The 21,101-nt window shown below is 35.2% G+C and overlaps 1 protein-coding gene across 5 annotated transcripts in view; it reads left to right on the forward strand.

The window, feature by feature from the left end:
• Nucleotides 1-21,101, forward strand: part of PCDH15 (protocadherin related 15) — a 1,084,160-nt gene that overhangs the window by 693,686 nt on the left and 369,373 nt on the right. For all 5 annotated transcript variants that reach the window (XM_069567843.1, XM_069567842.1, XM_069567840.1 and 2 more), the window contains exons 14-15: nt 7,312-7,505; nt 20,893-21,025. In XM_069567843.1, the coding sequence (XP_069423944.1) occupies nt 7,312-7,505; nt 20,893-21,025 (327 nt within the window). The remainder of the gene's footprint in view (nt 1-7,311; nt 7,506-20,892; nt 21,026-21,101) is intronic.

Raw genomic sequence — 21,101 nt, forward strand, 5'->3', positions numbered from 1 at the left:
CAAATATTCATTGAATTTATCCCCTCAATTAATTTGTTCTCAATATTTAGAAAAAGTCTCATTCTAGAGATACACTCTGTTTGGCCTAAGAATTCTCTCCACCACACACAAAGTGTTATCTCCCATTACCCTTTCTCAAAAGTCCTGTAAAGCTTTTACCCTTGCCAGTTGATCTGAGTCTAGGTTGTGGGGGAGAACATTGAAAGTTCATGTAGTTCTCAGGATTTTCTTTGGCATTTGCATTTCTCGAGGCCTTCTCTATGCACATGTGTAGTGTCAGAGATGTGTGGAAAGCTTATCCAGCCTTTCTATTGGACTCTCATTTTCTGTTTATTTCTTCTGAATTCATGCCTTGTTCTCAGCTTACCAACTGGGATCACAACTTGCACTCACAGACTTGAGGCTGTTTCTCATTCAATTCTTACTATAATTGATTCTTTTATTAACTCTACATCAAATTAACTATGGCATCTCTTGAAGAACATTTGCTGCTTTTCATGGCCAGTCCCATCCTTATAAAACCCATATGCCCGCTATACTTGGGGTTAAGTGTGGTAAGGGGGATAAGGTGCCACTGAAATAACAAGGTCATTAGCTCCTGCTTTACCTACTTGAAGTCACAGCAATTCTTCTTGAATATTATTCCCAATTTGTCTGCTTTAGTGAAACTTTAGAGCCCTAAATGTTTTTTTACATTTTTGCTTAGATATTTACTTACCTTTTGGGGAAAACAAACTATCTGATTTACTTACATTGTTGGAACCAGAAATCCTGCCTCCTAGCTCCAATTATTTGCCATTTTAATAAAGCAATTTCAATCAGATAGTAATGATGAGAACAGATAAATCAAATCCCTTGCGATTATACAGTTTGAGTGACAAGTAGATTAAAGGGACTAGATCTGATAGACAGAGTTCCTAAAAATCTTTGGACAGAGGTTCCTAACACCGTACAGGAGGTGGTGATCAAAGCCATCCCCAAGAAAAAGAAATGCAAAAAAGGAAAATGTTTGCCTGAGGAGGTCTTACAAATAGCTGAGAAAAGAAGAGAAGCAAAAGGCCAAGAAGAAAAGGAAAGATATATCCATCTGAATGCAGAGTTTCAAAGAATAGCAAGGAGAGATTAAAAAAAGTTTCCTAAGTGATCAATGCAAAGAAATAGAGGAAAACAATATAGGATGGGAAAGACTAGAGATCTCTTCAAGAAAATCAGAGATACCAAGGGAACATTTCATGCAAAGATAGATACAATAAAGGACAGAATTGGTATGGACCTGACAGAAGCAGAGGATACTAAGAAGAGGTGGCAAGAATACACAGAACTATACAAAAAAGATCTTAATGATCCAGATAATCATGATGAGTGATCACTCACCTAGAGCCAGACGTCCTGGAAGCTGAAGTTAAGTGGGCTGCACTCAATATGCTAGCAGATTTGCAAAACTCAGCAGTGGCCACAGAACTGGAAAAGATTCAGTTTTCCTTCCAATCCCAAAGAAAGGCAATATGAAAGAACTTTCAAACTACTGCACAATTACACACGTTTCATAAGCTAGAAAAGTAATGCTTAAAATTCTCCAAGCTAGGCTTCAACACATGTGAACCAAGAACTTCCAGATGTTCAAGCTGGATTTAGAAAAGCAGAGGAACCAGAGATCAAATTGCCAACATCCACTGGATCAAAAAAAAAAAAAAAAAGCTAGAGAATTCCAGAAAACATCTACTTCTGCTTCTTTGACTGTGCTAAGGCCTTTGACTATATGGACCACCTCAAACTTGGAAAATTCTTAAAGAGATGGGAACCCTAGACCACCTTACCTGCCTCCTGAGAAACCTATATTCAGGTCAAAATGCAACAGTTAGAACCAGACATGGACCAACGGACTGGTTCCAAATTGAAAAAGGAGTATGTCAAAACTGTGTATTGTCACCGTGCTTATGTAACTTGTATGCAGAGTACAACATGTGAAATTACAAGTTGGATGAAGCACAAGTTGGAGTCAAGATTTCAGGGAGAAATATCAGTAACCTCAGATATGCAGAGGACACCATCCTTATGATGAAGAGGAACTAAAGGGCCTCTTGATAAAAGTGAAAAAGGAGAGCAAAAAAGCTGGCTTAAAACTCAACATTCAAAAAGTTAAGATCATGGCACCTAGGCCCATCACTTCATGGCAAAGAGATGGGGAAACATGGAAAGAGTGAGAGACTTTATTTTCTTGGGCTCCAAAATCATTGCAGATAGTGACCCCAGCCATGAAATTAAGAGACCCTTGCTCCTCGGAAGAAAAGCTAATACCAATATAGACTGAATAGTAAAAAGCAGACATTACCTTGACAACAAATGTCTTGTCTAGGCAAAGCTATGGTTTTTCCAGTAGTCATGTATGGATGTGAGAGTGAGATCATAAAGAAAGCTGAGCTCTGAGGAATTCATTCTTTTGAACTGTGTTACTGGAGAAGACTCTTGAGAGTCCCTTGAACTACAAGAAGATCAAACCAGTCAATCCTAAAGGAAATCAACCCTGAATATTCACTGAGAGGACTGACGCTAAAGCCTAATCTCCGATACTTAGATCTCTGATGTGAAGAACAGGCTCATTGAAAAAGACCCTGATGCTCGGAAAGATTGAGGGCTGGAAGAGAAGGGGACAAGAAAGGATAAGATGGTTAAATGGTATCACCTACCCAATGGATATGATCTGAGTGAACTCTGGGAAACAGTGAATGGCAGGGAAGCCTGGCATGCTATAGTCCATGGGGTTGCCAAGAGTCATATACAACTTAGCAACTGAACAATGAGAAATGTGTGCTTCTTATATTGTCACAAACAGACCAAGAAAGAAATGGAACAAATCTAGCTTATTAAATGCAAAATACAAAATAAAAGGAATGAGGATGATACACTAGAAAATAGAAGTGAATGTCTAGAAAGAGTGAAATCTTTTTTCTACTTTAGCCAAAAATCAAAATAAACCTAGCCTCAGATAATAACTGAGATTCTGGAAACTCTCTTCAGTGAATATTTCTTAAAAAAATCCTCACTACAGCACTATTTCTCACACTTTATATTCTCTAAGTGAAACTTGAAAGTTTTAACTATAAAGTTATAATACAGAGGAAGTCCTTACTAATACAATGTTTCCCTTAGCAATAGGAAAACAAACAAACAAAAAACAAAAGAAAAAAAATTGAACAAAACCTCTGGTGAGGTTTCCAGAGCACTTTTTATTATTAATAATGCCAAATTTATGTCTGTGTAAATTAGAAAATCCTGTTTTATAACAGCAGAAGACTATGGTATAAATGTGGCCTACATGTACCAAATTATTTGATTGTTGTTTATGCTCTTAGTAAAAACATTAAAAAATTATTTTGTTTTCTGAATCAGGTGTGGAATGTTTCTGTCCATGTTTTAGAGTCCATCACAGTTCTATTGTAATTTTTATTATAAATGGGAGCCATTAAGATAATTTAATGCCATTCCCTTAAAACCTTCTTATCTAAAACTGCATCATTCTCCCTGGTTTTTCATGCCCTCGAAACAAAGGAAAAAAAAAAAGGGAAAAAAGAGTTCAGGAACTACTCTACATATTCAATATCAGGTGTATATTAATCTTTTCATTATTTACTTGAGTCACACAAAACCTTCATCATCTTGCTTCTATTTACCTTTTTCATCACGTGTTAGCCTCTCTCTAGTTCATCATGTTTGGCCTCTGTGAGAGAGCTATTTATTTTCTTAATCTCAGGGTCCTTAACTTCACCTAAAATAGGCAAATCCTTTTTTTTTTTTTTTTTTTTTGTGGGATGTCAAGGTGTCTGAGGACAAGGATATTTGTAATATGTACATATTGGAATACTGAGAGGAAGGAATTTTGTCAGGGTAGGGTTAAACTTCCTGAAGAAGACTGTAATACATTAGAGAAAAGAAATATTGTTCCTTACCATTTAGATATCATTACATTTTTGTAAAACAATTAAAAGTCACATGTTTTAGTTTACTTTCATCTAATAACATGTGAGTGACACTTTGCTTTCCCCATGTAAATTAACCCATTTTTGTTTAAGGGGCAGATTTTCCCACTAAATTAGGAACAGGCTTCATATACCTTTAATATCCTAGACCAGGGGTCCCCAATCTCTAAGATCTAATGCCTGATGATCTGAAGTGGAGCTGATGTAATAGTAATAGAATTAAAGTACATAATAAATGGAATGCACTTGAATCATTTTGAAACCATCCCTTCTCTCCTTCCAGTTCCTGGAAAAAATTGTCTTTCATGAAACTAGTCCCTGGTGTCAAAAAGTTTGGAAACCACTGTCCTAGACCACTGATCACAAGATCATTGATTTGTTATTGAATTAAATCTCCACCACAATTTAGTTTCAGGGGTTTTCTTTTACGAGATGCTATCTTTTTCAGGGTTTTCAGAGTCAGTGTCTCAGCTATCTTTTCTAATCTTGAACCACTAATAATTCCTTTAAAATATTTTTGTTTGCATGTTTAAGGACACAGTATGTGAATTCTTGACCAACTATTTTATTACTTACTGCTGAAAGACTGAAAATTTGTATTAAGTTACTTAGATAACAAATGTTGAATTCATTTTTAGCTTACTTTTTAAACTTCCTACTTGTTAATGGTTTCTGTGGTGCTAGTTGTAGTCCCTGAATATATTATCTCATCTGTGATTGGTTGGCTATGCAGTTTGAGGATTGTTTGTATCACCTGTGCTTTGCAGTACTGTTTGGTATTTACAGCACCTCCCAGATGTCTGCCTTTTGCAATTTAATTATCTTTGAGCTTATCCTGTCTTCCAGTATTATTCATGAAAATGTTAAATAAGAGCAACCATAATACCTGTATCCCTAAAGCACATTCCTCAACACACTTCTTAACTTGATTCATTGCCATTTATCATTAAATTCTTTTAGCCAATTTAAGTCCCAGGAAGAATGTTAATATTGAATCCAATTTGAGCTAAATTTTAATTAAGATTTCCTGAGACATTGTGTTCAGTGATTTACTATAATCAAAATTGATATCTCTTCTGCTACCCCTGTCCTCTAATTTTCTAATTTTTTCCACACACAAAAGAAAATGAGCTTGTCTGGCATGAATAATTCTCCATAAATATATATCATTCATTTTGACTGTTTCTACAAATTGTTTCCTTCTCTTTGCCTTTAGGACTATGTCTGTCATTCTCACATAAGTCCCAGAATCATTTCATAGAGTGCCTTTCCTTCTGGCAACAACATCTGTTCACTCCCAAATACCCAATCTGAGACTTAGCTGAATTTATACCTCTGTTTCAAATTTCTTTTTTTTCTTCTCAATTGTTTTTGTTGCTGCTATTTCCATGCATATAATCATTCTAAATGTAGTGGAAGGATAATAAAAATAGAAGTAGACTATGCCCAGTATACCCTTTTAAGCATGATGTGGTGGGTAAAGAATTTTGTTTACATTTCATTAGAATGGTTAACATGATACTTTGAAATGGCCATTCATTAACACAGCATTCCTGAAATTGAATTTATTTCAAGGTAAATGTGTATACTCACATTTTATCTAAGAAAGTGCACCAGAATGTCCAGTAGCCACAGAAAGGAGTCTGTGGATGACAAAGAACTGCTGCTTTAAAGACATGAAACTCATGGATTAGAGATACATAAGAAAATGTCAGTAAATAAGGATTTTTTTTTTCTACAACATATTTATTACAACCCTGTGTGTTTTCTTTATTAACAGGAAACACATGTTTTCCTCTTAGGTGTAAACTAAAGCCAGTTTTTCTTTCTTCATCTGTCAAAGGATGAAAACAATAAATTCTGTGACTGTAAAATGTATAAGATTTCCCAGTAGAATCTTACATTTGGTTCCCTTAAGTAAATTTATACTTATCAGGAAGTCAAGGAGCCTTATTTAACATATTAAATCACGATTACATTAATTTTGCTTTGTAAAGTTAATAATAGTTTTCTCTTTTCATATATAATGATTCAAAGTAGTCTTTAACTACTGGATGTCATTTGTTCCAAAATGATTATGAATACATCCAAATTAGCTTTACAAATGTTCATGTGGTATTATTTCAGGAACTCTGACTTGAGTCCTTTTTCTCAAAAAAGAAAAAAAAATTGAGTTTGATAGTATTATTTTCTAATTAGATATTCTGCAATTGGAGATGTGTTTGTTTGCTTTTCAAAAGGTAATACTCTAAATCTTATCAGTCTTTTATAAGTCAATGTGAACAAGCTCATAAGAATCTTTCTTAGAGCCATGTGTAAATAAAAAGGTTTCCAGGACAAGAGACTTTCTGGAAGATGGGAAGGAAAACAATGGAACAGGAAAAAAATCAGAGCAAAAAGAAGGATGGTAGCAATAAAGGCAAACTTCAGTCATTTCATTTTTTTCCAGGCCTCTGTCCTTAGTGAGGAGAAGGAAATGGCAACCCACTCCAGTATTCTTGCCTAGAAATCCCGCGGACGGAGGAGCCTGGTGGGCTGCTGTCCATAGGGTCGCACAGAGTCCAATACGACTGAAGCGACTCAGAATGAATGCATGCATTGGAGAAGGAGAAGGCAAAGTGAAGTGAAGTCGCTCAGTCGTGTCCGACTCTTTGTGACCCCATGGACTGCAGTCCACCAGGCTCCTCCGTCCATGGGATTTTCCAGGCAAGAGTACTGGAGTGGGCTGCCATTTCCTTCTCCAGGGGATCTTCCCGACCCAGGGATCGAACCCGGGTCTCCCGCATTGTAGGCAGACGCTTTTACCGTTTGAGCCACCAGGGAAGTTACAATATTCTTGCCTAGAGAATCTCAGGGACAGAGGAGCCTGGTGGGCTGCCATTTATGGGGTCGCAGACAGTCAGTCGGACACGACTGAAGTGACGTGCAGCAGCACCAGTCCTTAGTAATGTGCATTTATGTGTTAAAAGCAGGTGATGAGATAGGAAAAAAAAAAAAACAAACAAATCCTATAGGGACATTAGATTTGCTGTTAGGGTTTTCTTTCTTTTTTAGTTTAGTAAGTTAAAATAAAGATAGCTTTCAAGATTCAAAGCCTTTTATCACTCTCACAACAACAACAACAACAACAACAAAATCTTTTCTGATGTGACTGCTTCAGTATTTGAATACAGTAGCCTAAATTCGAGAAAAAAAGAGTGTATATGATGAGAGAAGTTTCTTTACTTACTGTGTGTGTGTTTGAAAACAAGCTTCTTTTGTTGGGGGAAAAAAAATGACGTGATGGTGAAAAGTTGAGTCCCCAGAGGATTTACGTTGTGATTTTCAATTCCAGCTCACTGCAGTCGACGCAGATGAAGGGTCAAACGGGGAGATCACATATGAAATCCTGGTTGGGGCTCAGGGAGACTTCATCATCAATAAAACAACAGGGCTTATCACCATCGCTCCGGGGGTGGAATTGATGGTTGGACGGACTTACGCGCTCACTGTCCAAGCAGCGGATAATGCTCCTCCAGCAGAGAGAAGGTAATTTATAGAGAGAAGAACCAATGCAATCGTTTCATCGCTCCAGTTCAACCCCATAATTAAATAAAAGAAGCACAGCGAGCATTCTTTTATCTTATAAACATCTAAATTAGATCAGAAAATCAGAGAGACTAGTTTCTCAGGAACTGCATATTCTTTTGTCAAATTGAGGAAAAAGTATGATAAAGTCAAGATTAAACCACAAAATAATTAACTATGATTCCAAGATGTGAAGTATGCAAGTTTCTGTTGGGAGGGGGAGTGGGAACTAGGAAACATCAGAAGCCTGTGTCCAATATATTAGTGAAAAGTAAGGTTGCTACTGAGAGCTCATATAACATGCAACCCATGATGCCTCAGGGATTTGAAGCCATCCCTCAGTGTCTGGATAATTATTTTAAAATTATATATATATATATATAAATTTTATCTAGAAAATCATTATATATATATAATATAATCTCATATATATGTATACATATATATATAAGAAAAACATTAAGAGAAAGCAAAGTGAAAAGACTTTCAATTATTACAACTACATTTATTTGTTCCCCCACCTGAGATATTCCTTTTATTTCCTGTTTGTTCCAGATTTCAGGATGCATTTTAAGAAAATATAAATTTAATATTAATACCTGATTGAATCTTTCTAGGAACTTTATGTCTCTTCATTTGCCCATGTTTTCTTTTGTATCCTTTAGTAGATTTTATTTTCAAAAATTTTTTTTATAAACGTCCTATACATTTTTTTTGTTAGGATGTTTCTCATTTTTTGTTATTATAAATGGACTCCTTTCTTGTTCTTCTAGTTGGCTGACATTTACACATACAAAAGTTATTAACCTATATTAATTTTAAGACACTTTCTTAATTCTATTATATTTTTATGCTTTTCCAGTTCATGTTTTTATATTATCTATAATATATTTTATAAGTAGTGATACTTTAATGTCCTTCTTTTTGTTTATTTTGTTCCCTTTAATTTCATTTGATAGTACTTCCAATAAAAATATTTGTCTTGATTTTAAGTAGGAAGGCCTCCCATGTTTCCCTATTATATTGGTTTATGGTTAAAAATTATTTTACTATGTTAATAAAGCACTCATCTATTTTTATTTTATTGACTTTAAAAAATAAGAATGGCCATTCATTCAAGTCAAATAAATCATCCATCAACTATGAAAGCAGTAGTGACTTTTCTTTTTGAGCAAATGCTTGGATGACTGATCTTAATATGGTTCTAAAATATATCTATTTTTCATTCCTGATATAAATCCCACTAGGCTTTGGTGTTTTAATCTTGAAATAAACTTCTGGATTATGTTTGTTGCTATCTTACTTAGTAAAATCCATCCATTCTTCTCTTTTTGAAAAACTTTTGTGAAGGCTTTATATAATTTTTATGATACTACATAGATGAAATAAACAAAAATACAAAGGAACACAAAAATGAATTAATGAGTCCAACAACAATATGAATTAGTTGTATCTCTAAAGTCAATAAATCCAAATTCAGCTCTCTGAAAAATAAATAAAAACATAGATAAATTGATAACTATCAGCTAGCCCAGTCAAAAAGTGGGAGAAAGTGGAACTTTGCCTAATAAATTCTGAGAGGGAAATGACATAGAAACAGAAGAAATTGGAAGAATCATTAAGAGACCACTTTGCTTTAAATAGATGCAAAAACTTGAAAACATGGATAAAATGGATAATTTTTCAAGAAGTTATAATTTACCAAAATCAATTGCAAAGATTAAGAATTCTTAAGAGATCAATTCTGTAGTGGAGAATACTACCCCTAGCTATAGCAAGGCAAGGAAGTTTGATAGAACTGTAACAAAACCACTGACCATTAAAACCCCTCCAGAGCAGAGAATAGGACATTATTTTCCCTAAAGCATAACCACGTGAGAGACTTTTCTCTTCACATCCCTCTAATCATTAATCATAGATATTTCATAGGACGCTGTATTTCCTCATTGATATGTCTAGACTGTTCTTTCTCTTGTTTCTCAATATTTTATCTTTTAATCTCATTGCATAAGAATGGATGTACTATCCAGTACTCCTTGCTGCTCTCACCTGCGGAGGACAGATCCCCCTCCATTTTCTCCCACTGCTATTTACAGGCCTGTAGGTCACTCCAGAAGAGTTTAGTTCTTGTCTGCTTGGCATTCACCTCCACAGTATATTTGTCAAAATGCTTAGTGACTTCATTGTCCAGTGTGGTAGAAAGCATCTCCAAACTTGCAGTTGTTTTGGCCAGGATCGCTGGAGCCTTCCTCAATGCTTATTTTTCAAACTCCAAATATAATCTTGAGCAACAAATCTAAGCTCTAACCTGAAAACATTCAGAAAACAAAAATCCCACTACTTTTATTAATAACATCACAGTCTAAGCCATTGTCCTCTCTAGTCTATAGTGTTGAAAACCGCTTCTAATGAGAAGTCTAATTAGACTTCTGCCTGAGCCCACTTCAGAGTCTCCTCTCAATACAATAGCCTGAGTGATTCTGATAACACAGAACGCATCTCTCCCTTTTGCATAGATTTCTAGAGTCTTCACATCTCCCTCTGTGTAAAAGGCAACATCATTAAAAGGGCCAGTGGAGCCCAGCCCAGTTTGTCCTGGTAGCAGCCACAAAATTCTTCCTCATGTCACCTCTTCACATTTGCCTGGCCTTCTCCTCTGTGATGTTTCTCTTAGTCCACCCCTGTTATCACACTGGTCTCCTCTCTGTCTCTGAGGCTTGCAGCCACGTGCAGACCTTTGAACTTGACTTTTATCTCCTTTCAGCTTGCAGCGGTTTTACTCTCAGATTTCTTCGCGGCCTTATTCCTTCAAGGTCATTATTCAATCATCACTTCGTCTGTGAATCCTTTTCTAACAACCTGTTTGCAATTACGACGAGCTCTTAATGCTTTTATAGCCCTTTCCTGGTATTACTTGATGCACTGAAAGTACTACTGTGAAATGTACCATACGCATTTTTGTTTAGAGAATGAATTTCATTGTCTGCCTTGCTTCTTCTCCACCAGAGAGCTAGTTCAAAAGGATAAGAATCATTGTGGTTCAGTTTTCTCTTTTTCCCAGAAGTCAAAACAATTTCTGAATGCCCTAAGTTCTAAACAAGCATCTTTTTTGTTTCTTTTCCTAGATTTTTAACAAATGTCATTTTGGGTTTTTAAATAGATGAAATGGAATAAGAGATGATATGATACAAAACTCAGTTTTTTTTTAGAGTTTCCCAAACGAAGAGTTAGATTTGAAATTCTGCCTTCCCAGAAAGTATACACCATTTCTCTCCTAGTCCCTATTAAATTAAAAAATATATATATTGGTGTCTGTGACAGTAAGATTTTCTACCCAGTCCAACAAACCATTTATTGCATAACTACCCTTTATGGGAATACAAAGATAACCATAGTAATTGTCATTTGCAGGCCAAAAGAAAAATTACAGTAAATTGTAGAAAGAAGAACTATGCATAAATCAATTTACCATGGTGAAGTTGGGATTGAGGTAAATTCTCACCTTTCTGGGACATTGATGAGGACACTTGTCATAACAGGGGAGTATTTAGAAGATCTACTAAACAAGATGAGTTTAGGAGAATGAACAGAGGTTGACCACATTAAAATAACAATAACAATAATAAAGCCCATCACATTATTTATACAGCTAGAGAAGTGTGAAATAACTTGGTATTTTGGATAATTGCAAGTCAGTCAGCAAATCAGTATATTAACTATGATTCAAAGAGGGTCAGTAGAGTTAAGGGTCATATCATGGAAAATTTAATTTGTTTTCTTAAGAAGCTTGGAGTTATCTAGTCAATGGAAGCAATGGAAGGACTTTAAAACAGAAATTCATCTGAGATAGTTTGGTTTCAGGAAAATCACTCTGGTGCCCCTACAGAAGATAGATTTGAGGGAAGATGAAGCTGTAGGTAGGTTTCCTCAATGGCTCGATGGTAAAGAATCTGCCTGCCAATGTAGGAGCCTTGGGTTTGATCCTTGGGTCATAAAGCTCCCCTGGAAAAGGGAATGGCAACCCACTCCAGCATTCTTGCCTGGAGAATTCCATGGAAAGAGGAGCTTGGTGGGCTATATAGTCCATGGGGTCACAAAGAGTCAGCTATGGCTTAGCAACTGAACAACAACAAACAGCAAAAGCTATAGGTAGAGAAATGAGGCAGAACACCTCTGCTAAAAAAACATTGCTGATGGTTTGAACTTGGCCATGAGTAAGGAAAAATGGAGAGAAGGAATTATTAAAAATTGAAAGACTCTCCCAGGTTTTTATCTAAGCTGACCGATTGTTAGCAATGTCAATAAGGCACACATATTTGAGTGAAAGGGAAGAGCTCAATTTCATACACGTTTACTTGTATTTACTTGGAATAAATATATTAACATATTCAAAAAGAAAATGGATATACATGCCTGAATGTGAGAAGACATTCGAGGGCTATATTTTGTGTAGAAAAAAATATAATTCATTTATACAGTGAATAGTTACAGAATCCAAAATAAGAGTCTAAGTTTGAATGAATTTAAAATAATAGTGTCATTCATGCTGGGTTATTCTGAAGGGAAGTTGAAGATGACTGATACTATTTAATTAATGTGCCAGGGCTAGACATTATGCTAGTGACCTTTATATATAATTTTTAATCTTAACAACAAAATTGTAACTCTTGCATAGCTCTATTTATTTTTATAAACCAAAAATAAAAACTGAAAAGGATAACTTACTTGGGTACATGACCCCTTGCCCACTTTCATAAAAAAGTATTGATAACCATAAAAAATAACAGGTAGAAACATAACTTGAACTCAGGACTCTTAGATTCTAAAATCTTCCCCTTCATTCTGTTCCATATCCAAAACTCTTAGTTATTATTCTGGAGAAAAAAATGATAAGATAGTAATAATATTAATGCTAATTATAAACAAATGTATCTTATCTTTATTATTTAAACTGTTATTAAAACCTGATAATAGTCATCTATTCATTTTGTAAAATTTTCATTGAAGATAGTGCTGTGCTAAACAGATGTCTAATCTATATATGTATGCATATTATGATTGATATTTTTAGACAACTTTATTATTTAATGAGTGAGATTTTAAATTTGCTTTGAAGTTCTGATTTGCAAGTCATATCACTGATTTGCCTTGATAAGCCTTTGTTTACAGTAATTCGTAGTCTAGGTGGTTTTTACTTAAATCAAATTGTATTCTACTCCTGGAAACAAAGTGGAATTTTCAGAATTTGAATATATAGGTCTTTTCAGTGATATGGGGCATTTATTTGATTTAGTCTCACTGTTTTCTTTATAGACGATGGTTTGGGCACTAGAAGACCACCTTATGATGATTGATTAAATATCAAGTGGGACCTGCAGAGAGTAAAATCCATATACCTCCATCCTACCTGCCATAATAATGTTATGTTTCCCTAGAATAATGACACTTGCTATTTTCTGGAGGAAAATTAGTCTTCAGATTGAGTTGATGATTGAACTGAAGAGTTGTGAGACTTTGCTTTCAGTATTTCTTTCGGAAAAAGATGCTCTTAGAAAATTATGAACATAAAAATATAGATTGTGACATATTTTACAAGCTGATCCAGATGACAACGGTGACATGCAAACCTAATTAAATGATAACACTAAAAGTGATGATGATTTTCTGTCTTATTCTTTTCTAATAAACAACCTCAATTCTAAATGTCAATAACACTGACTCTCAAAATGAGGATTTATGAATTAACTAGCAGAAGAATTAACTGTTTATATACTTCTTATTCTAATTGATTAAACCAGCCAAAGAATTCGAGAGTAAGAGGAGCCATAGTCTATAGTGGTTTTGTTTGGGGGACTTTTTTTTTTTTTCAGTCATTGATAAACAGAAGAGGACAAAACAAAAGGGTTTTTAAGAGTAGTAAGATGCATTAGATAGTATTTACTTTTTGTCTGTAAGTCTTCTTGTATGTAACTGTATTAAATTAAGTAAATATTTAATCTTAGTATGAGTTAGAGTCCTACTTTTAAGTATTTATCAAAATGTAAAGATAAAATTCAGTCCCTTCCCCCAAATATAAAACAAATCATGATAAAACAACTGATGCCTGGCAAGGAATACTTTTTTGATACTCAATCTATTTTCATGGAATTCAAGGTTATATCTAACTAATACAATATTAAATCACCCATTCTCCAATAAAATTATTTTTCAATTGTGAATATATATATTTTAAAATAACTTCACATGATATATTTCACATTAATAATAAAAACTTTATCCAAGTATTCATTTTAGCAAAATTTTACTGAGTTTCCTCTTGGGAAGCACTAGAAATATAAGACAAGATGAGCTTTTTGCCCACACAGCATTCGTATAGAGGCACAGATAAATCTGGATATAGCATAATATAATTACAAGTGCAGTTTAACTTGGACAGGAAGGAAAATGAGGTATCCTAGCAGAAAAAAACAATAAAAGCAATGATACAGAGACACAGCAAAGTATTGTCTGCTGTGGGAACTGCTAAAATCTATCAACCAATCCCCATTGTTATTAAGCTGAAATTTAAATCCGTAAGTAGAGCACATGAGTACTTGAAGTCTGTGACTCTTGCTCTTCTCTCTAGTCTTAATCCCTACCATTGCCCTAATTATACCTTTTTCTTTAGTTGTACAAAAGGTATTGTTTTTTTATTTATTGGTCTCTGAATTTGCACTCATTTTTCTCTGTAATGCCCTGTGGTTTTTATACCTATGTGCATCTTATCCCTGTAACTTTCCCTGAGAAATTTCTCTGAAGTCTTATGTTAGTTTTAAATCTGGGAGTGTTGCTCCTATGGATCCCTGTATGTGTTTCCAAAATAATAAAACAGAACCTATGAACACTAAGATGTAAATACAGCTTTTTTTATTGTGATATTGGTGAAGACAAGGAAAAAAAAAAAGAAGCTTTTTTATTTTGATGATCCTCTTAGAAACAAGGTAGAAATATAGAGTTACAAATAGATACCTCATAGCATGTGTTGACACATTTAAAACAAAATTACTATACAGACTGTGCAATCTTCTAAATGTCAAGAACATTATCTCAGTACCACTGAGTAGCATTGTCATATCCAAAAAATTTGACTTTTTATCTTCTTAAAAATTGTACCACAATGAGGTAGCACTTCACACCAGTCAGAATGGCTGTGATCCAAAAATCTGCAAGCAATAAATGCAGGAGAGGGTGTGGAGAAAAGGGAACCCTCCTACACTGTTGGTGGGAATGCAAACTAGTACAGCCACTATGGAGAACAGTGTGGAGATTCCTTAAAAAATTGCAAATAGAACTACCTTATGACCCAGCAATCCCACTGCTGGGCATACACACCGAGGAAACCAGAATTGAAAGAGACACATGTACCCCAATGTTCATCGCAGCACTGTTTATAATAGCCAGGACATGGAAACAACCTAGATGTCCATCAGCAGATGAATGGATAAGAAAGCTGTGGTACATATACACAATGGAGTATTAGCCGTTAAAAAGAACTCATTTGAATCAGTTCTGATGAGATGGATGAAACTGGAGCCGATTATACAGAGTGACGTAAGCCAGAAAGAAAAACACCAATACAGTATACTAACACATATATATGGAATTTAGGAAGATGGCAATGACGACCTTGTATGCAAGACAAGAAAAAAGACACAGATGTGTATAATGGACTTTGGGACTCAGAGGGAGAGGGAGAGGGTGGGATGATTTGGGAGAATGGCATTCTAACATGTATACTATCATGTAAGAATTGAATCGCCAGTCTATGTCTGACGCAGGATGCAGCCTGCTTTGGGCTGGTGCATGGGGATGACCCAGAGAGATGTTATGGGGAGGGAGGTGGGAGGGGGGTTCATGTTTGGGAACACATGTAAGAATTAAAGATTTTAAAATTTAAAAAATAAAAAACTAAAACAACAACAACAACAACAACAAATTGTACCATTTCTGAAGTTAAAGCTTCTTAGGCCTCTCTTCACAACCTCTTTTTATTCATATTTTATTTTGTTCTTAGAAACAAAGTGCTATGGGTGAAGTTTTATTCATAATATAAACAATTAACATTGATTGTGATATTATAGTCTGATCCAAATACTTGAAATTTGTCATTTTCTGTGAGATAACATCCTTCCTTGCAAACCACAGATGTTTTATGCTCTCACACAGAAGCATACACACACATCAGATAATTAAAAAGTCTTGTTTACTTCCCAGTTTTGTTCTTGTAGAATGCGGGGAGAAAAGCAGGCAGATTTTAAATTTGTAAGTTTTGCCTTTGAGTTTGTCTTCTGTTACTAATTATCTTCACAACCTTAAAGCTATTACTTAATCTTTCTGATTTTCTAATATCCTTTCATAAATGAGAGTTAAACTAGATGGTTTCTAGGGTCTTTTAAAATCATATGATTATCTGAGAAGTTACATCACCTTTCTTGTTCTACTTTGAACTCATTACCAAATGGGAAATAAAAACTTTATGATTTTTGTGTTTATAGATTTATCTACTATAAATCTGACTATAGTATAAAAATAAAATTTATATCATATAGAGTCTCAGTTTTATGCATTTGACTAGCTGTAAAATGCAGTACAAGGTGTTCACATGGAATGTTATTATTTACCTTGTGACTGTCCTGTTTTGTTATGTGGTTAATTAATGATATTGAATTACTAATCTTTATACAGCATTAATGATATTATTTTATTGTTAATACTACCAGGATTCAGTTTTAGAAAGCTAACTCTGACATTATATTAACATCAGGGCTAAAAAAGGGATAGAGTTTTAGAAGGCCATAACCATCAAGTAGGTGGGTGCTTATTTCAACTTACTGTAGCAAAGTGCCAGGATGTTAAAGATGAAAAACTTAAGAGCTTGAAATATGATCATACTCAAATAACTCTAAAATCCAAGTGTGTGTGTGAGGGGAAAGGTTTGGGAATGATTGATGATTCTAGCATTTGAATTACTGGAAAGGAGCAAAGGAAGCAAAGGAGTAAGTGCAGATGAAGGAGACGGTCATGTTGGACCTTGGTGTTCACTGTCTTCTGCCTTGGGAAATAGAGTCTTTCTTTGTTTTGCATTTAATATTTTTCTTCTCTCTGCCAAATACACAGGCATCTTATGAGTTAGAAGTCATTACTGTAGTGTTGTGGATGTAAACAGTTTAGTCAAAGGGGGAAGAATAAGGAAATCTGCAAAGTACGATACGTTTAGCATAAATTATACTTTTAAGAGCAGAAAGGGACCCATGTTCAGATAAAACTTTTATAAAGTATTCCACACCAGTAAGTTGAAGCTCTAAAGAATATCAAAAACAGGAAGGTTCTAGATTTTTGAAAGGAATCTTTGGATTTAGGGTACAGGTATTTTTTAGGTCATAAAAGTGAGGGACTATCTTGCCTCCAGGGTTATTAAGGAGAGTTTTCGGTCAGCTTGTAGAGGAATCCCCTGGACTCCTAACTTAAAAAGCAGGGGAATCTGCATGTTTTACTCCCCATGAACTTCTGGGACCCTGGTCTTCTAAATCAAATTTGTGTGAGAAAAACCTTGTATATTCATGGAAAATGTAGATTTTCAGTCCCACACCAAAAGATTAGGATCCAGTATGTCTAAACCCTAACACCACCACAATCCACTCGGGAGGGAGAGAGGATACAGTGCCTGTAGATTTTAGCTTAGAAAAGTAAAAAAAATGCAATTAAATGTAAAATAGTTAAAGAGATGTGAATAAGATAAATGCAAGCTTATTAATTCCATTTCAAAGAATAGAATAAGAAACCTTATTTTGAATAGTTATCAATAATAACTGATATATGTATGTTTTTCAGTATGTACTTCCCTGGTGGCTCAGATGGTAAAGAATCTGCCTGTGATTCTGGAGACCTGGGTTTGATCCCTTGGTCATGGAGATCCCATGGAAAAAGGATCGGCTACCCACTACAGTGTTCTTGCCTGGAGAATTCCATGGACAGAAGAGCCTGATGGGCTACAGTCCATGAGGTCTCAGAGTCAGACACACCTGAGCAACTAACACTTTCACTTGACTTCATATATGTATATAAACATACATACACACATACACATACACACACATATTTAATCCTTATGCTAATCTTAATGTTATTATCTTTAGTTGTCAGATGAAGATAGTGAAACTGAAAGAAGTCAGTTGCCTAGGATCACATCTGGTAGCATCAAAATTTTAACCCAGGAATGTGTGGTTATAATCCAGTGCTCAACATTGCTCAGCTAGGATTATTATCAATATGGTGTAGGGTAAATGTTATTGGGCTTATTATGAACAGAGGATGTGCTGGCAGCAAACAGGAAGAAATAGTAAAATGTGTGAATCACTTTATATGTAACAAACACTAAGAAAATAACTCAGAATGAAGGGTAATATTAACAGTAATGTTTATCTTGGGATGGTTGTTGGAATGAGATCACCACCTGGGAGAATAATATGCCCACTCATACTGACAATTACTTTATTCCCACAATATGAAAAGTAGGGCTCTTTGCACACTTTTTAACTTCTTGGTATTTCTCTTTTTAATCTATCCATCATAGTTGTTGTTTAGTCACTAAGTCATGTCTGACTCTTTTGTGATCCCATAAACTGTGTATAACCTGCCAGGCTCCTCTCTCCATGGAATTGCCCAGGCAAGAATACTGGCATGGATTACCATTTCCTTCTCTAGGGGATCTTCCTGACTCAGGGATCGAGTTTGGGTTTCCTGCATGGCGGGTGGGTTCTATACCACTGAGCCACCAGGCAAGCCTGCCGTTTTAGTACTGATAAGGGTAAACTTGATACCTCTAAGTTTATAAGCAACATTTCATCATCCATTTTAACCTACTTTAAACATCTTACCCTTAAAACATGAGTTGTAAAAAAAAATTGAAAAGAAAAGCAATTATATTGGTGAATTTTAATAATGAGATAATATCAGAGCAAGAAATAATGCAGATGCATTAACTAATTATGAAGTCTAAAAGATTTTAATTTAGATTGAGATTGCTTTGGAACAATATTGTGGTAAATTTAAGTATTTTTTTTTAAGTCACTGCAAATTTTTAGAGGTGCTTAGTATTCTATAGGTATCTATTCTCCTGAAAATATGTTCAGAAATAATTTGAACTTAGGCATATGTAAGGTGATAAGCTAAAAAAAAATTTTTCAGTGCCAATAAACTGTAGAAAATTCTGAGAGAGATGGGAATACCAGACCACCTGACCTGCCTGTTGAGAAACCTATATGCAGGTCAGAAAGCAACAGTTAGAACTGGACATGGAACAACAGACTGGTTCTAGATAGGAAAAGGAATATGTCAAGGCTGTATATTGTCACCCTGCTTATCTAACTTCTATGAAGAGTACATCATGAGAAATGCTGGACTGGAAGAAGCACAAGCTGGAATCAAGATTTCCGGGAGAAATATCAATAACCTCAGATATTCAGATGACACCACCCTTATGGCAGAACATGAAGAGGAACTAAAGAGCCTCTTGATGAAAGTGAAAGAGGAGAGTGAAAATGTTGGCTTAAAGCTCAATATTCAGAAAACGAACATCATGGCATATGGGTCCCATCACTTCATGACAAATAGATGGGGAAACAGTGGAAACAGTGTCAGACTTTATTTTTTGGGCTGCAAAATCATTGCAGATGGTGACGGCAGCCATGAAATTAAAAGACGCTTACTCCTTGGAAGAAAAGTTATGACCAACCTAGATAGCATATTGAAAAGCAGAAACATTACTTTGCCAACAAAGGTCCGTCTAGTCAAGGCTATGGTTTTTCCAGTAGTTATGTATGGATGTGAGAGTTGGACTGTGAAGAAGGCTGAGCGCCGAAGAATTGATGCTTTTGAACTATGGTGTTGGAGAAGACTCTTGAGAGTCCCTTGGACTGCAAGGAGATCCAACCAGTCCATTCTAAAAGAGCTCAGTTCTAGGTGTTCTTTGGAAGGAATGATGCTATGAAACTCCAGTACTTTGGCCACCTCATGCGAAGAGTTGACTCATTGGGATTCTGATGCTGGGAGGGATCGGGGCAGGAGGAGAAGGGGTTGATGAGATGGCTAGATGGCATCACTGACTCAATGGGTGTGAGTTTGAGTGAACTCCAGGAGTTGGTGATGGACAGGGAGGCCTGGCATGCTGCAATTCATGGGGTGGCAAAGAATCGGACACGACTGAGTGACTGAACTGAACTGATGATCTGTATTTCTCTTAAGAGCTTTTCAAAGTAAACAAATATAGAATAATAATCTCAGAAAAATGTTTTCAGTAACACGTCTTTAACTGATACACTTAATGTAAAGAACTTTGGGCTACTTTAAGAAAAATTTTGCCCCCAAATAGAAATCGTAAGAAATGTGTTTTGAATAAAAAGGCATGATTTTGTTAAAATAAGTTAAAGCACACAACTCAGGCAGTGGTGGTATGTTCTTTATGAATGAATACCAACTTTGTAAACCCCTGGTCTCATTAATATAGCCCAGCCAACGTTTCTTCGGTACCAATGTTGAATATGTTGCTTCTGCAGCTTTTGCTACTTAAGGAAATTTCAGAGTTTAGATATATTAATAAAGGTGATTATATCAATGCTAATGGTTTTGTCCTTCTAATAGCAGAATAACTGTTGTCCCTCAAAAACAAATGTCCATCGATCTAAGCCTTCAGTTAAATCTAACTTCCAAAATTTTATATTATACTCTTTAAAGAAGACTTAAAAACAGATTTCGTATTGTTTGCAACTGTTTACACAACTGTTACTTTATGATCCTGACTCTTGACATGCATTTCATTAAGCCATTGATGTCAGCAAAAAAATTAATAAAACACAGCCCATATTTTGTTTTCTGTGTTATTTTAATCAATACTCCCTCTGCTGTTTTAATGGAAGAAATCCCCAAGGACATCTCTTATTACCAAATATTTACAGAGTATTTTTTTGCTATTAGAGAAGCATTACAAAATAAAGTCAAAAGTCAAGGCAATGTAATGCATTACCTCTATTTGCACAGCTATTTCTTTTTAATCCACACTATTAATCTAAGTAGGAAAAATCCATACCTGAGGCATTTTTTTTTTCATTTTGCTAAGATAATTTCATAAAAACATCATCGTTTGGTGGTAGCTTTTGTTTTTCCACCTTTTTATTATGAATTGTTGTATTATTTCCCATAAAAATTCAGAATTTCTCTCTCCTGTAAACCAAACAACAGAATATCAAATGCAGTCTGTCAATAAATGTGATGTAGATTTTCACCCATCTTGTTTGCTTCTCTTTCTCTGCAGGCATTCCATCTGTACTGTGTATATTGAAGTGCTTCCTCCAAATAATCAAAGCCCTCCTCGCTTCCCACAGCTAATGTATAGCCTTGAAATCAGCGAGGCCATGAGGATCGGTGCTGTTTTATTAAATCTACAGGTATGCTCCTTCGTTTACATATTAAATTCTAGCAGCAACCTTGAAGGCTAATGGGTTAATATCTGTGCAAGAAGGG

The sequence above is a fragment of the Ovis canadensis genome, chromosome 22, assembly GCF_042477335.2.
Source record: "Ovis canadensis isolate MfBH-ARS-UI-01 breed Bighorn chromosome 22, ARS-UI_OviCan_v2, whole genome shotgun sequence".
NCBI classification, from domain to species: Eukaryota; Metazoa; Chordata; class Mammalia; order Artiodactyla; family Bovidae; genus Ovis; species Ovis canadensis.